This window comes from Oncorhynchus masou, chromosome 1 (assembly GCF_036934945.1).
Source record: "Oncorhynchus masou masou isolate Uvic2021 chromosome 1, UVic_Omas_1.1, whole genome shotgun sequence".
Taxonomy (NCBI): Eukaryota; Metazoa; Chordata; class Actinopteri; order Salmoniformes; family Salmonidae; genus Oncorhynchus; species Oncorhynchus masou.
This window is the reverse complement of record NC_088212.1, coordinates 21,331,440-21,349,272: the sequence shown is the minus strand read 5'-3', so window position 1 is coordinate 21,349,272 and position 17,833 is coordinate 21,331,440. Positions and strand designations below refer to the sequence as shown.

The following is a 17,833-nucleotide window of genomic DNA, read 5'->3' as shown; positions in this document are numbered from 1 at the left end:
TAGGCCGTCTCGTCGTTGTTGGTAATCAAGTCTACCACTGTTGTGTTGTCCGCAAACTTGATGATTGAGTTGGAGGCGTGCGTGGCCACGCAGTCGTGGGTGAACAGGGAGTACAGGAGAGGGCTCAGAACGCACCCTTGTGGGGCCCCAGTGTTGAGGATCAGCGGGGAGGAGATGTTGTTACCTACCCTCACCACCTGGGGGCGGCCGTCAGGAAGTCCAGTACCCAGTTGCACAGGGCGGGGTCGAGACCCAGGGTCTAGAGCTTGATGACGAGCTTGGAGGGTACTATGGTGTTGAATGCTGAGCTGTAGTCGATGAACAGCATTCTCACATAGGTATTCCTCTTGTCCAGATGGGTTAGGGCAGTGTGCAGTGTGGTTGAGATTGCATCGTCTGTGGACCTATTTGGGCGGTAAGCAAATTGGTGTGGGTCTAGGGTGTCAGGTAGGGTGGAGGTGATATGGTCCTTGACTAGTCTCTCAAAGCACTTCATGATGACGGAAGTGAGTGCTACGGGGCGGTAGTCGTTTAGCTCAGTTACCTTAGCTTTCTTGGGAACAGGAACAATGGTGGCCCTCTTGAAGCATGTGGGAACAGCAGACTGGTATAGGGATTGATTGAATATGTCCGTAAACACACCAGCCAGCTGGTCTGCGCATGCTCTGAGGGCGCGGCTGGGGATGAAGTCTGGGCCTGCAGCCTTGCGAGGGTTAACACGTTTAAATGTTTTACTCACCTCGGCTGCAGTGAAGGAGAGACCGCATGTTTCCGTTGCAGGCCATGTCAGTGGCACTGTATTGTCCTCAAAGTCTGCCTGGGAGCAAGACATCCTGGTCCGTGACTGGGCTGGATTTCTTCCTGTAGTCCGTGATTGACTGTAGACCCTGCCACATGCCTCTTGTGTCTGAGCCGTTGAATTGAGATTCTACTTTGTCTCTGTACTGACGCTTAGCTTGTTTGATAGCCTTACGGAGGGAATAGCTGCACTGTTTGTATTCAGTCATGTTACCAGACACCTTGCCCTGATTGAAAGCAGTGGTTCGCGCTTTCAGTTTCACGTGAATGCTGCCATCAATCCACGGTTTCTGGTTAGGGAATGTTTTAATCGTTGCTATGGGAACGACATCTTCAACGCACGTTCTAATGAACTCGCACACCGAATCAGCGTATTCGTCAATGTTGTTGCCTGACGCAATACGAAACATGTCCCAGTCCACGTGATGGAAGCAGTCTTGGAGTGTGGAGTCAGCTTGGTAGGACCAGCGTATGGACAGACCTCAGCGTGGGAGCTTCTTTTTTTAGTTTTTGTCTGTAGGCAGGTATCAGCAAAATGGAGTCGTGGTCAGCTTTTCCGAAAGGGGGGCGGGGCAGGGCCTTATATGCGTCGCGGAAGTTAGAGTAACAGTGATCCAAGGTTTTTCCACCCCTGGTTGCGCAATCGATATGCTGATAAAATTTAGGGAGTCTTGTTTTCAGATTAGCCTTGTTAAAGTCCCCAGCAACAATGAATGCAGCCTCCGGATAAATGGTTTCCAGTTTGCAAAGAGTTAAATAAAGTTCGTTCAGAGCCATCGATGTGTCTGGTTGGGGGGGGATATATACGGCTGTGATTATAATCGAAGAAAATTCTCTTGGTAGATAATACGGTCAACATTTGATTGTAAGAGGAATTCTAAATCAGGTAAACAGAAGGATTTGAGTTCCTGTATGTTTCTTTCATCGCACCATGCCTCGTTAGCCATAAGGCATACACCCCCACCCCTCTTCTTACCAGAAAGGTGTTTGTTTCTGTCGGCGCGATGCGTGGAGAAACCCGTTGGCTGCACCGCTTCGGATAGCGTCTCTCCAGTGAGCCATGTTTCCGTGAAGCACAGAACGTTACAGTCTCTGATGTCCCTCTGGAATGCTACCCTTGCTCGGATTTCATCAACCTTGTTGTCAAGAGACTGGACATTGGCAAGAAGAATGCTAGGAAGTGGGGCACGATGTGCCCGTCTCCGTAGTCTGACCAGAAGACCTCTTCGTTTCCCTCTTTTCCGGAGTCGTTTTTTGGGGTCGCTGCATGCGATCCATTCCGTTGTCCTGTTTGTAAGGCAGAACACAGGATCCGCGTCGCGAAAAACATATTCTTGGTCGTACTGATGGTGAGTTGATGCTGATCTTATATACAGTAGTTCTTCTCGACTGTATGTAATGAAACCTAAGATGACCTGGGGTACTAATGTAAGAAATAACACAAAAAATTGCATAGTTTCTTAGGAACGCGAAGCGAGGCGGCCATCTCTGTCGGCGCCGGAAGCTATTAGGGCTGCATTGATGTATCTAAATACTATTGTCCAGTGAGGGAGGAAGACCCGTCAGGAAGTACACCGACAGGTGCGACCACGGCCGTTGTGGAACGGGTAGGGGTTGTAACTTTCTTCTGGGCAGGTGCCTGGGCAGGTGCCTGGGAGCCTTGCACTGGGCGCACACAGAGCAGAAGGAAACATACACCTTCACGTCCTTGGCCAAGGTGGACCACCAGTACTTCCCACTGAGGCAATGCACCGTCCGACCGATGCCAGGATGACCAGAGGAGGGTGATGTATGGGCCCAATAGATCAAACGGTCGTGAAAAGCAGACGGAACGTACAGGCGCCCAGCTGGACACTGGGGGGGAGTGGGCTTTGTGCATAACTCCTGCTCAATGTCCGCGTCCAGCTCCCACACCACAGGGGCCACCGGGCAGGAGCACAAGCCGAGTCCCGCTGGGACTGGGTGAAGGAGGGGTGGACAGTGGGTCCTGCTGTAGTGGGGCTGGTGGAGACGCTGGACGACCTCATTACAGAATTACTCACCAAGAATGGAGTCAGCAGGTGCAGACGCCCTCCCTATGGCGATAGAGCAGCACGCGTCCAGCAGCACGCGACCATATTGCAACGTCTGGGCACCGCCATGGATCACCGCCATGGATCACCGCCATTGCAATATGGTCGCGTGCTGCTGGACGCGCTCCTCTATCACCATAGGGAGGGCATCTCATCCTGCTGACTCCATTCTTGGTGAGTAATTCTGTAATGAGGTCTGTGTGTAGCTTGTGTAGAGGAGTCAGGCGCAGGACAGCTGATATGAGTAAATAAACATATATTACTCAAAAATAGACAAATACAATACAATAAAGCGAGCCCACATAACGGACCGTATTACATACAAACAATTACTCACAAACAAACATGGGGGAACAGAGGGTTAAATAATGAACAAGTAATTGGGGAATTGAAATCAGGTGTGTAAGACAAAGACAAAACAAATGGAAAATGAAAAGTGGATCGGCGATGGCTAGAAGGCCGGTGCCGTTGACCGCCGAACGCTGCCCGAACATTGAGAGGGACCGACTTTAGCGGCAAGTCGTTGCCTTATTATCAGAAGTGGTTGCCTTATTATCTATGCAAAAAGTGCACTGTGAACCATTGTATATGGTCCTTGAATTATTATTTTTTATTTTTCATAAAATAGGGTGTATGTTTTCTGGAGAACAAAAGAGTTTAACCAAAATATTAATCTGAATGCACAGAATATCACTGTGGGTCATGCAATATTCATGTTGAGTCACTGTAGGCCATGCAATATTTATGTTGAGTCACTGTGGGCCATGCAATATTCATGTTGAGTCACTGTAGGCCATGCAATATTTATGTTGAGTCACTGTGGGCCATGCAATATTCATGTTGAGTCATTGTGGGCCATGCAATATTCATGTTGAGTCACTGTGGGCCATGCAATATTCATGTTGAGTCACCGTGGGCCATGCAACATTCATGTATAAGTCACTGTGGGCCATGCAATATTCATGTATAAGTCACTGTGGGCCATGCAATATTCATGTATAAGTCACTGTGGGCCATGCAATATTCATGTATAAGTCACTGTGGGCCATGCAATATTCATGTATAAGTCACTGTGGGCCATGCAATATTCATGTATAAGTCACTGTGGGCCATGCAATATTCATTTTTAAGTCACTGTGGGCCATGCAATATTCATGTATAAGTCACTGTGGGCCATGCAATATTCATGTATAAGTCACTGTGGGCCATGCAATATTCATGTAAAAGTCACTGTGGGCCATGCAATATTCATGTATAAGTCACTGTGGGCCATGCAATATTCATGTATAAGTCACTGTGGGCCATGCAATATTCATGTAAAAGTCACTGTGGGCCATGCAATATTCATGTATAAGTCACTGTGGGCCATGCAATATTCATGTATAAGTCACTGTGGGCCATGCAATATTCATGTATAAGTCACTGTGGGCCATGCAATATTCATGTATAAGTCACTGTGGGCCATGCAATATTCATGTATAAGTCACTGTGGGCCATGCAATATTCATGTATAAGTCACTGTGGGCCATGCTATATTCATGCATAAGTCACTGTGGGCCATGCAATATTCATGTATAAGTCACTGTGGGCCATGCAATATTCATGTATAAGTCACTGTGGGCCATGCAATATTCATGTATAAGTCACTGTGGGCCATGCTATATTCATGTATAAGACACTGTGGGCCATGCAATATTCATGTATAAGTCACTGTGGGCCATGCAATATTCATGTATAAGTCACTGCGGGCCATGCAATATTCATGTATAAGTCACTGTGGGCCATGCTATATTCATGTATAAGTCACTGTGGGCCATGCAATATTCATGTATAAGTCACTGTGGGCCATGCAATATTCATGTATAAGTCACTGTGGGCCATGCAATATTCATGTATAAGTCACTGTGGGCCATGCAATATTCATGTATAAGTCACTGTGGGCCATGCAATATTCATGTATAAGTCACTGTGGGCCTTGCGCTGCATTAATGAGAGAAATTACACTTTCAGTATCCTGCCAATGCTTTGAACTTTGGCACAAGTGGTGTGAGAGCCACTCGGAGACACTGGTGCATGTATTCATTGGTGAGCCTGTTGCGGTGTTTGTTTGTCATAAAGTTCATTGTGGAGAAGGCTGATTCACAGCTGTATGTAGAGCCAAACACGGTCAGGATGTATGGTGCCAAAAGGAACATCAGCTGCAGGCACCATCATTTCCCAGAAGGTTACAGGGTCACAATCACCAGCCTGCTCCTTCAAAGACACATTTTCTTGCAGCTTAATCAACTCCATTTGCTGTGATGTAACATCTACCCATCTGAAGATCAGTTTTGCTTCTTCTGACAACCTTGTCACATTTGTGACCAAGAAGGGGTTCTGGATGATCAGCAACAGTTCTCTTCCAACAAAAGCGAGCCTTGAAGTTATCCATAAGCTCCTTGATGAAATCAACATGGTTGGGAACATCTTTGTCATCCTGCGTTTGCACCAAAAGATTGGGGAAGTGGACAAGTTCTCCCTGGAGATCATTCTTGGACTGCTGTTATCATATCACACGCTGTGTTGTCCCGTCCCTGCAGCTTAACATTCAGTTGATTAAGGTGTGATGTAATGTCTGTCAAAAATGCAATTGTTTCCATCTTCTCCTCATCTTCCAAAAACTCAGAAAACCAAGTTGCCTTTTCACCCGTTTGCTGTGATCAGAAAGCTTTGATTTCCTCCTGAATTGCCCAAAAGCTTTCCCAAACCCTGCCTTTGCTGAGCCATCTGACGGTGTTGTGCTGTAGTAAGTCATCAAAACTGGCATTGACCTCTATCAGAATGCCTCGTAGCAGGCGGTGTTGTAGGGATGATGTTGCTCTCAAAACGTTGATCAGTTTCATCATCATTGTTATGACCTCAGAATACTATTTCCCCAAACTGGCACACAGGACAGATTGATGGATGATGCAGAGATATGATGGCAGGTCAGGGTGGTCCTCTTTTAAAAAATTGCAACCAGTCCCCTCCCTCTTCCTGTCATGGCTGGAGCTCCATCTGTGGTGATGGAGACCTCTGACTTCAGATCTATCCCCTGTCTGTCAGCATTCCTTTGATGACCTCATGGATATCCTCTCCCCATGTGTGTGCTTCTAGATTTGTTAAAACTAACAGCTTCTCACTGAATCCTTTCTTTGTTTTGTTATAAAATCAGACAACCACCAGAAGCTGGGCGTTATCCGTGTTTTCTGTTGATTCATCCACAACTAATGAAATGCACGGTGCATTCTGAAGGGCCTCATCAAGTTGTGAAGTTAAATCTTCAGCTAATATTTTAGTTCTCCTCATTGCCGTGGAACCTGACAGTGGGATCTGTTTGATCTTTTCCATGAGCTCATCTTTTAGTTCACCTTCAAGCAAGGTGTCAGCAACTTCACACATACATTCTTTTACCACCTCAGCATCTGAAAAGGTTTTTGGGTGATTTCCCAACCCAAGCTATCCTCATTGGACACTCCATTGCACGTGGTTGGGGTGTCAGTGAATTGACAAGGACTTTGGTGGAACTATCACATTGGGATTTGAGTTGGTTAATCTTGTTTGTTCTCACCTCTGTGTTCAGGGGATACTTCTTTATTTTTTTCTAAAAATAAAATGTTGCCCCCTTTTCTCCCCAATTTCGTTGTATCCAATTGTTAGTAGTTACTATCTAGTCTCATCGCTACAACTCCCGTACGTGCTCTGGAGAGAGGAAGGTCGAAAGCCATGCGTAAGCCATGCCTCCTCCGAAACACAACCCAACACAGCGTGCATCCAACCCAGAGGCCAGCCGCACCGGGTGTCGGAGGAACACTCTGCACCTGGCGACCTGGTTAGCGTGCACTGCGCCCATCCCGCACTGCGCCCATCCCGCCACAGGAGCTAGTGCTTGATGAGACAAGGATATCCCTACCGGCCAAGCCCTCCCTAACCCGCTGGGCCAATTGTGCGTCGCCCCATGGACCTCTCGGTCGCGGCCGGCTGCGACAGAGCCAGGACTCAAACCCAGAGTCTCTGGTTGCACAGCTAGCACTGTGATGTAGAGCCCTAGACCACTGTGGCACCCAGGAGGCCCTGTTCAGGTACACATTGGTTTTGTGCTAGTTGGGGGAGAATTAATAAATACTGTTCTGTCCACTCATCTTTGAATGAATATATGGTTTTCAGAGTCAACTTTTCTTTTTTTAGAACAATCCATATTAACAAAGATACTGATAACTTAGCTCCTTCTATCTGTAATATTTGCATTGATGTCAGAGTGATTAGAGGGACAATAGTGTGCTGAGTACCAGGCAGTTAGCAAGTTTGGTAGGCTATTAATGACCATCAGCAGCATCAGAGATTGGAGAAGCTTAATTTCCACGACTAAACGGTCACATGGAATTTGACTGCCTTCGTAACTAGTGACTGCCGGTGTGGCAGTAATATGGTCACCACAACAGCCCTAGCTATGCCTCTCAGCCGCTCTGCCTCTCAGGCTCTGCCTCCCAGGCCCTGCCTTTCAGCCTCTCAGGTTCTGCCTCCCAAACCTTGCCTCTCTGTCTCTCAGGCTCTGCCTCTCTGTCTCCCAGGCCCAGGCCTGCTCTCAGCCTCTCTGTCTCCCAGGCCCTGCCTTTCCTCCCAGGTCAGCCTCTCAGGTTCTGCCTCCCAGGCCTTGCCTCTCTGTCTCTCAGGCCCTCTGCCTCCCAGGCCCTGCCTTCAGCCTCTCTGTCTCCCAGGCCTCTCTCAGGTTCTGCCTCCCTCCCAGGCCCTGCCTCTCAACCTTGCCTCTCTGTCTCTCAGGTTCTGCCTCCCCCAAACCTTGCCTCTGTCTCCCAGGCCCTGCCTCTCTGTCTCTCCTGTCTCAGCCTCTCTGTCTCCCAGGCCCTGCCTCTCAGGCCCTCCTCTCAGCCTCTCTGTCTCCCAGGCCCTGCCTCCCAGGCCCTGCCTTCAACCTGCCTGCCTCTCTCTCTCCCAGGCCCCGTCTCTCAGGTTCTGCCTCCCTCTCTGTCTCTCTGTCTCCCAAGCCTTGTCTCCCAGGCCCTGCTGTCTCTGTCTGTCTGCCTCTCAGTCTCTCTGTCTCCCAGGCCCTGCCTTTCAGCCTCTCTGTCTCCCAGGTCCTGCCTCTCAGCCTCTCTGTCTCCCAGGCCCTGCCTTTCAGCCTCTCTGTCTCCCAGGTCCTGCCTCTCAGCCTCTCTGTCTCCCAGGCCCCGCCTCTCAGCCTCTCTGTCTCCCAGGTCCTGCCTCTCAGCCTCTCTGTCTCCCAGGCCCTGCCTTTCAGCCTCTCTGTCTCCCAGGCCCTGCCTCTCAGCCTCTCTGTCTCCCAGGCCCTGCCTCTCAGCCTCTCTGTCTCCCAGGCCCTCTCTGTCTCCCAGGCCTGCCTGTCTCTCTGTCTCCCAGGCCCTGCCTTTCTCAGCCTCCTGCCTCTCTGTCTCCCAGGTCCTGCCTCTTCTCTCTGTCTCCCAGGCCCTGCCTCTCTGCTCTGTCTCCCAGGTCCTGCCTCTCAGCCTCTCTGTCTCCCAGGCCCTGCCTCTCTCTCTGTCTCTCTGTCTCGTAGGCCCTGCCTCTCAGCCTCTCTGTCTCCCAGGCCCTGCCTTTCAGCCTCTCTGTCTCCCAGGCCCTGCCTTTCAGCCTCTCTGTCTCCCAGGTCCTGCCTCTCAGCCTCTCTGTCTCCCAGGCCCTGCCTCTTCAGGCCTCTTTCAGCCTCTCTGTCTCCCAGGCCCCTCTCTGCCTCTCTGTCTCCCAGGTCCTGCCTCAGCCTCTCTGTCTCCCAGGCCTGCCTCTCTGTCTCCCAGCCTGCCTCTCTGTCTCCCAGGCCCTGCCTCTCAGCCTCTCTGTCTCCCAGGCCCTGCCTTTCAGCCTCTCTGTCTCCCAGGTCCTGCCTCTCAGCCTCTCTGTCTCCCAGGCCCCGCCTCTCAGCCTCTCAGGTTCTGCCTCCCTAACCTTGCCTCTCTGTCTCTCTGTCTCCCAGGCCCTGCCTTTCAGCCTCTCTGTCTCCCAGGCCCTGCCTCTCTGTCTCTCTGTCTCCCAGGCCCTGCCTCTCAGCCTCTCTGTCTCCCAGGCCCTGCCTTTCAGCCTCTCTGTCTCCCAGGTCCTGCCTCTCAGCCTCTCTGTCTCCCAGGCCTGCCTCTCAGCCTCTCTGTCTCCCAGGCCCCGCCTCTCAGCCTCTTAGGTTCTGCTTCCCTAACCTTGCCTCTCTGTCTCTCTGTCTCTCTGTCTCCCAGGCCCTGCCTTTCAGCCTCTCTGTCTCCCAGGCCCTGCCTCTCTGTCTCTCTGTCTCGTAGGCCCTGCCTCTCAGCCTCTCTGTCTCCCAGGCCCTGCCTTTCAGCCTCTCTGTCTCCCAGGTCCTGCCTTTCAGCCTCTCTGTCTCCTAGGTCCTGCCTCTCAGGCCCTGGCCCTTTCAGCCTCAGCCTCTCTGGTCTGCCTCTCAGCCTCTCTGTCTCCCTAGGCCCTGCCTCTCAGCCTCTCTGTCTCCCAGGCCCTGCCTTTCAGCCTCTCTGTCTCCCAGGTCCCCTGCCTCTTCAGCCTCTCTCTCTGTCTCCCAGGCCCTGCCTCAGCCAGGCCTGCCTCTCAGCCTCTCTGTCTCCCAGGTCCTGCCTCTCAGCCTCTGTCTCCCAGGCCCCGCCTCTCAGCCTCTCAGTTCTCCCAGGTCTCTCTGTCTCCCAGGCCCTGCTGTCTCCTCCCAGGCCCTGCCTCTCAGTCTCTCTCTCAGCCTCTCCTCCCAGGCCCTGCCTTTCAGCCTCAGGTCCCTCTCAGCCTCTCCCAGGCCCCGCCTCTCCTCCTGCTAACCTTGCCTCTCTCTCTGTCTCTCTGTCTCCCAGGCCCTCCTTTCAGCCTCTCTGTCTCCCAGGCCCTGCCTCTCTGTCTCTCTGTCTCGTAGCCTCTCTCAGCCTCTCTGTCTCCCAGGCCCTGCCTTTCAGCTCTCTCAGCCTCTCTGTCTCCCAGGTCTCCCAGGTGCCTCTCTCTGTCTCCCAGGTCCTCCTCTGTCTCCCAGGTCCTGCCTCTCAGGCTCTGCCTCCCGGGCCCCTCATCCCCTCTGCCTCCCAGGCCCTGTCTCTCAGCCTCTCTGATCAATTAGGGTCACTAACTAGATTGGAACTCCTCTCACCTCGTTGTCTAGGTCTTAATTGGATACAAATTGAAAGGAGAAACCAAAAACACTCTGTCCTCCATGGAAGGAGTTTGACACCCCTGCTCTAAGGCCTACAGTATCTGCCTCTCTATCCTTTGCTTCCTAGGCCCTGTCTCTCTGCCTCCAAAGCGCTTTGCAGACACCAACTGGAATATCGCAGAGTACCCTGCCGAATACACCACTTGTCCCTTTAGTCAAAGCAGCTAGTGCCTTCATAACAACAAAATAAACCAACATTATCAACATGCAAAAAGCAAACCTCTATAACACCATAAGCATGCATAAAAACGTATGTACATGCAACATAAATTATTATTACATTAGATTACAGTCAACGAAATGCTTAATCCTATTAACGTATCAAATTTATTATACAAGATTTGAACATTCTATAGCTCAACGGCAGAGTCATGTCTGAAGTGTAAAACTACTAATGGCCCAATAATTTATGCCTTCTGGGAATGTTATAAAATCCAAAGTTATGGATGTCAGAGGTATTGCAATGTAAATTTACTTTCAATTTGTCTGTCTGTATATTTCAAGACATGTCATATGAGGGTGTTGTGAGATACCCGATGGGTTGGACAATACTCATCAATTACCTTTCAAAAAAAGCTTATACTCAAAAACTGTAAATCAGCCAATCCTCCATCATTCACGCAATGGAAAATGCTTTATTATCTAAAAATTGAAAGAGTGTGGGCGACGGAGAGAAACAAAATAGTACAGTTTGAGAACATGTGACAGAAAGTGATGCGGGCGCCGGAGATAAGAGTGGGGGAGTAGTGGGTCTGGGTAGGGCTGATGTAGTAATGTTTGTATTTGTATGAAAATTAAATAGTAATAATAATGATGAATACAAAAATAGACTAGAAAACAATGATTTTTATTGTTAAACGTGACTCTGTAAACATAGTGTCGGCTAGCTAGCTAGAGTGGGAAAGTTAGCTGATCCGGCTGTTGGACGTACTGCTGACGTTTCACCACACAGACTACGTTCATGCAATGGTACTGTTTACTGCATTGTTGAGTTTAGAGCAAGAAAGGCATTTCACTCTATTTGTGCACGTGACGTTAAAACTTGAAACTGAAACTTGAATTTTGCCCCCCCATCATTAAGTTGATGGTTTATATTTGGGATCATTTTACAGCTCTGCCATTATTAGCACTTTATTAAATTAAAAATATATATTTGACATGTCCACACAGAGGGCCAGAGATAATTACAGAAACCTGTGATAATCTGAAGTACCCAAAAAGGCCACTAGAACAAGTCACCTGATAACATTTGATTTATTCCTTGAAAGTTACCAAAATGCAGGTAGTTTACTGGGAAACTTCAAAAGTTTTCAGTGATATACCCTCTCTGTGCAACCCTACCCAGGGGGAACATAGTGTAGGCAGCAGGCCTTGATACACAGAAGGTTGGGGGCACCTTCATTTGGGGGGACGGGCTCGTGGTAATGGCTGGAGAGGAATGAGTGGAATGGTATCTAATACATCAAGCACATGGTTACCATGTATTTGACCCCAGTCCATTTACACAGCTCCAGATATTATTATAAACTGTTCTCCCCTCAACAGCCTCCACTCTACTACACTTTGCAATTGTGAATGTCTGTGTGTCTGAATGACCCTGGTATTATGAAAGGAGCAGGAAGATGGGAGAAAAGACTTAAATGATACACCACAGTGGAATCGCCGTCAGTGCTATATATGAATATGTGACTTGATTGCAGTCCTTTTTCGTTAGTGGCATTTTAATAAGTTTGCTGAATCTCATGTCATGTTAAATATTTGTGCAACCACATGGTTCTATTAGGGAATCCTACAGTTAGACACAGATTGAATCAGTGGCAATTTTTTATGTAATGTATTTCAATCAATAGGAATGTTCAATCAAAGGCCAGAATCTGCCATTGGATTTCATTCTAAAGTTCCAGGGAGACGCTCTTCATCCGGGTGATAGAGGGAATATGCTGTTCAGGGCAGACAGAGTGCATAATGTGCTGTACCCATCCATAGCCACAACAACATGTCATCAATATACACAGTGATGAGCACAGAATCAGCTGACCCAGTCCACTCAGCTCACACTGTTCCCTTCACCACACACACAAGCACGCATGCACGGAAGCACACACGTTATCACCTCAGCTTTTCTCACCACATAGCTGACAGTGGTGATTCCGTTGATGATGATGTGTCTGGTGCTACACGGAGGGGGATCACTTTAACTGGAGGATTAGGTTTAGTTACCCAGGTAACAGGTCAGGTAACCCTGGGTGACAGGTGTAAACCCTGGAGTGAAGATCATCTGGGGGGACGCTAAGGAGCGGTGACATCACAGTGGGATTACGTCATTGTCCCAGGTGGTGGCGGTGACCCAATGAGTCAATGTCTTTATCAGAGCTGTGTTACTCACCAATACAGCTGCAGTACTGGCCTGAGATACAGTTGCCACATAAAGGCTTTTGGATATTTGAGAGAATGTTTAGAATCCTAAATAACCTGCCCAGTGTTCTTTAAAGTAGAAATGAACAAAAAGTCAATCAGACATCCAATGTTTCAAACAGCCACACTGGTTAATGATTATGTCTAATGTTTCTTCTCTCTCTCTGGTTGTTGTGTGACAGTTTCGATGTGGACAACGGCACATCGTCGGGGCGCAGCCCGCTGGACCCCATGGCCAGCCCGGGGTCTGGGCTCATACTGCAGGGCAACTTTGTCCACAGTCAGCGGAGAGAGTCCTTCCTGTACCGCTCCGACTCGGACTATGACCTGTCACCCAAGTCCATGTCCAGAAACTCCTCCATCGCCAGCGACATGTGAGTGTTTCTTTCTCCAGCTGCCTCTCTGTTCACGCTCAGTCTCACACTCTCTCTCTTGTTCTATTTCAGTCGATCATAGCTCACCTGTTGCCGCCCCTCATCCACATACACACATTATCTTTCTACACATGCATTACTATTTATCTCACTGAAGAGATGGAGTGTTTTCATAGGGGTTATTTAACTTGATAGCTGTCTGTCAGTGTGCTTGTTGTCCCTCCCCATGCCACTGTTTGTTTGAGGTGTCACGTCTCTATTGTAAGCCTGTTTCCCTCAGCAGTAGGACAGCTGGCTGTAGTACACTTGTAGGACAGCTGGCTGTAGTACCCTGAGTGTGAACCTTGAGAATGTAAAGGCCTTGCATTCTTCACTTAGTTTGGTGATCACATTAGAAGGCTCTATTTTTAGGTATGTATTGTCCTAAATTGCTTCACTTACTACAATAACTATAGATTGCCTTTGGGTCACCAACTTACTCATTATCCCCAAGGTGACCAAATCAATACACACACATCTAAGGTTTCCAATGTGCTTCAGTTTCATTTCTGCCTCTCTTCTAGCTTTAGTAACGGACACACATGTAACTTGAACAGTGAACACAGAGACTAGTTACCATTGAAGTATATTAGTATAGAGCTGTGTAACCATCAACCCCTTACCAAGATGACTATCCAGTTACGCTCAAACAGGAAATGATGTATTGACTGTATCTCCATTCAGTTTGTAGTAAGGCAGTAACCATATCCCTCCTGTCTCTCCCTGTTTTATTTTTATTTATTTTATTTTTTTACCTTTATTTAACTAGGCAAGTCAGTTAAGAACAAATTCTTATTTTCAATGACGGCCTGGGAACAGTGGGTTAACTGCCTGTTCAGGGGCAGAACGACAGATTTGTACCTTGTCAGCTTGGGGGTTTGAACTTGCAACCTTCCGGTTACTAGTCCAACGCTCTAACCACTAGGCTACCCTACTGCCCCACTCACTAGGTATGAGTCCCAAATGGTACCCTATTCACCATGTAGTGCACTACTATTGTTTACCCACATAGGGCTCTTGTCAAATGTAGTGCAGTGTGTGGGGAATAGGCTGCCATTCTGGACGCACCCTATGATTGTGGCTGAATGACCCTGCCTTAGCCTAACCCACCTATCAGAATACCACACTAAAATCACCCTGCCTCTCTAAATGGTATTGATCACAAGCCAGCTCCTCGCCAGGCTCTATGTTACATGATGTTCATACTGAGTCCCTTTACTTTTCCCAGTTGACACATCCAGACCGACTTACAGGAGCAATTAGGGTTAAGTGCCTTGCTCAAGGGCACATCAACATATTTTTCACCTAGTTAGCGCAAGGATTCAAACCAGCAACCTTTCGGTTCGTGGCCCAACACTCTTAACCACAAGGCTACTATTTTTTTCTTTCTTTCTTTTTTTTTTCTTGTCACATACAGTACACCGGATAGGTGCAGTGAAGTGTGTTGTTTTACAGGATCAACCATAGTAGTTACTCTGGAGGCCAATTGTTACTCTGGAGGCCAACTGTTACTCTGGGGGCCAACTGTTACTCTGGAGGCCAACTGTTACTCTGTGGGCCAACTGTTACTCTGGAGGCCAACTGTTACTCTGGGGGCCAACTGTTACTCTGGAGGCCAACTGTTACTCTGGGGGCCAACTGTTACTCTGGGGGCCAACTGTTACGCTGGGGGCCAACTGTTACTCTGGGGGCCAACTGTTACTCTGGGGGCCAACTGTTACGCTGGGGGCCAACTGTTACTCTGGAGGCCAACTGTTACTCTGGGGGCCACCTGTTACTCTGGGGGCCACCTGTTACTCTGGGGGCCACCTGTTACTCTGGGGGCCAACTGTTACTCTGGGGGCCACCTGTTACTCTGGGGGCCACCTGTTACTCTGGGGGCCACCTGTTACTCTGGGGGCCACCTGTTACTCTGGGGGCCAACTGTTACTCTGGGGGCCAACTGTTACTCTGGGGGCCAACTGTTACTCTGGAGGCCAACTGTTACTCTGGAGGCCAACTGTTACTCTGTTTACTCTGGAGGCCAACTGTTACTCTGGAGGCCAACTGTTACTCTGAGGGCCAACTGTTACTCTGGAGGCCAACTGTTACTCTGGAGGCCAACTGTTACTCTGAGGGCCAACTGTTACTCTGGAGGCCAACTGTTACTCTGGGGGCCAACTGTTACTCTGAGGGCCAACTGTTACTCTGGAGGCCAACTGTTACTCTGGAGGCCAACTGTTACTCTGGGGGCCAACTGTTACTCTGGAGGCCAACTGTTACTCTGAGGGCCAACTGTTACTCTGGAGGCCAACTGTTACTCTGAGGGCCAACTGTTACTCTGGGGGCCAACTGTTACTCTGAGGGCCAACTGTTACTCTGGAGGCCAACTGTTACTCTGAGGGCCAACTGTTACTCTGGGGCTTATCATTGATGTACAGTAAAATTAGAAACCGATGTCTTTGCTATCTAACACTGACATGAATCCCAAACACAGTATATTGGACTAAATGACTTGGTTTTCTAGGGAAACAAACATAGGGAACATAGATGTCTCTAAGGAAATAATTTACTGACAGAATCTTATTGAAATTTCTTTGGTGCCTCTATGTAAACAGTTCTGTCTGCAGATAAAAAATAAATAAATCCTGCCGGGTACTAGCTAACACAAACCAGTGTTAGGGGCTGGGGGAGGGAAGACAGGAGGAGAGGGAAGCTGGAATGCAACCTCTAACCTAATCTCTCTCTCTCTCCCTCCCTCCCCACTCGTTCTCTCTCTCTCTCACGCTCTCTCTCAATTCAATTTAAGGGGCTTTATTGGCATGTGAAACATCTCTCTCTCTCTCTCTCTCTCTCTCTTTTGCTTGTCCTCTTTTTCAAGCTCTGTAAAAGTATTTTCCCCTTTACTGAAAAGGTACGATATAGAAGAATGTTATGGAGGAATAGAGGATTGAGGCGCCTCTGTAATAGTTTACTAGTTTACATCTATGACCATAACTACTACTGCTGCTAATGAAATGCCAGTGATACAATAGTGTACACAACCTTGGAGCAGGTGATTTTTCTTCATGTCTATTTCTTCCTCCCATTCCCGCCCTCCCTCTTTCTCTAAGTTCAGAGGGCAGTGTTTGTGGCACATTCCACCCTAGTCTCCTAGGATGACAGGGCATGATGCCACCCCCTTACTTTGTGCCCTCAGACTTGTGGCAGCACAGGAAGTGGGTGGGGATTGGGGGATAAAGTGAGGAGGGGTTGGGTGGATTGCACACTGTTTTACACGACAGGAATCTAGGGAGACAGTAATTTAGAAGGAGAGGAGGAAAGAGTTTTCTTGTGGTCATTGTGACCAGTGTCAGAATTTAGGAGCTGCCATGCGAGTCATAGGCAGGTTTTTCAGAGAACCGGGGGGTCCACTCTATTGGCATGTTACTGGCGCGTGGTAAAAATTGAAAGTGCATAGAGTCAATGAAGGAGCAGATATGTTTATAGATATATCCATAATATAGCCTAGTAGACTTGCCATATATCCATGCTACATATATCCATGCTACACGTACTGCCATAACATGGCTGGAGTCATTTCCTCCGAGCGGGCGGAAATGTGGAAATTTGAAGGTCATGTTTATATCTGTGTATAAAAGTGTGTCCAGGTGTGTCAAAAAATAAAATGTAACCTCTCTTTATCTTGTTCTCTTTTTGCAGTCATGGCGACGATATGATTGTAACACCATTTGCACAGGTGAGCAATGACACTCATGCTAAACAAGTTGTATTGGGTTATTTTGCTGCCTAATTCCTTGGGGAAACCACAGTAGAGTATGTTATCATGATATTGTGCAATAGACACAGGCCCATTGTTCAATCACTGTTCAAATGTGTGAGATTATTTTGAGGGTTTTAATGTTAATCTGTCCTGATCTCCTTCAGGTTCTGGCCAGTCTAAGAACTGTACGAAATCATTTTGCTGCATTAAGCAATTGTTCACAAGACAGAGCGTCCAACAAGTAAGTCCTCAGAAGCATTCAGTGTATACACAATGAATCTGTATTTACTGCTGTGTAGTAGTCGAAAGCAAGGCACCCAAATAACCCATTTATTGCCAAATATTATTGTTGTTTTTCTTTTTTGGGACTATATATGTATTTATATGATGATATCGCAAAATGAAGTCTCCTGCTATGGTGTTTTGTTAAAAATGGCTTCAGTATTCCCCATACCATCTCCCTTTGGTCTGCGCGCTATACCATCCGGGGACAAGCTGCATTTACACAATGTGGTGGAGAAGACGTGAATGTTACTCCTTTGCTGTAGTTCTCCCCCTACTGTTCTTGACTGGGACTACAACAACACTCAGTGAAGGTGCCCCCCTGCCATATTGCTCCAGTTCAACGTGAGATCTGTGATGAATGAAGACTGATTCAGCTAAACAGGGAACGTTGCAGTATATTGACCTCTGTTAGTGAGACAAAGAGGGGGTGAAAGAGAGGGGGAAGATAGATAGGAGGAGTTTGATAGGGGAGAGATAGGAGGATAGGGCAGTAGTGTTGTTTTGTGAGGAGATGTATCAATGTGTGTTTTGTTTCTCCCCACACCAGGAGATCACCCATGTGTAATCCACCACCCATCACCAAGACCACCTTCACAGGTACGCTGATAGTCTTTAAGTGTGGTCTCTGTGTGTTTTAGTGTGTGTGTGTGTGTGTGTGTGTGTGTGTGTGTGTGTGTGTGTGTGTGTGTGTGTGTGTGTGTGTGTGTGTGTGTGTACTGTATGAATATGTTGATACAATTGAAAGGAGGGAGAGAAAATGCTCTACCATTCTACAGCAATATTGTCCATTCTATTAGCTGTGGAAAAGGCAAGAGGCCTTGATGATGGTGTCATCGCATTCTGATATGACAGATGGGGGATGGGAACTGTCAGACCAGAGACGGAGGATGATAACACAGACATCCTTTAGGGGGCACCAAACAATAGGACACTGGATAAA

The 17,833-nt window shown here is 48.2% G+C and overlaps 1 protein-coding gene across 2 annotated transcripts in view; it reads left to right on the top strand.

Annotated features, from left to right (window-relative positions):
- LOC135532782 (3',5'-cyclic-AMP phosphodiesterase 4D-like) overlaps positions 1-17,833 on the top strand; it is a 406,841-nt gene that overhangs the window by 369,390 nt on the left and 19,618 nt on the right. For both annotated transcript variants that reach the window (XM_064960248.1, XM_064960309.1), the window contains 4 exons: positions 12,636-12,827; positions 16,548-16,584; positions 16,773-16,849; positions 17,441-17,490. In XM_064960248.1, the coding sequence (XP_064816320.1) occupies positions 12,636-12,827; positions 16,548-16,584; positions 16,773-16,849; positions 17,441-17,490 (356 nt within the window). The remainder of the gene's footprint in view (positions 1-12,635; positions 12,828-16,547; positions 16,585-16,772; positions 16,850-17,440; positions 17,491-17,833) is intronic.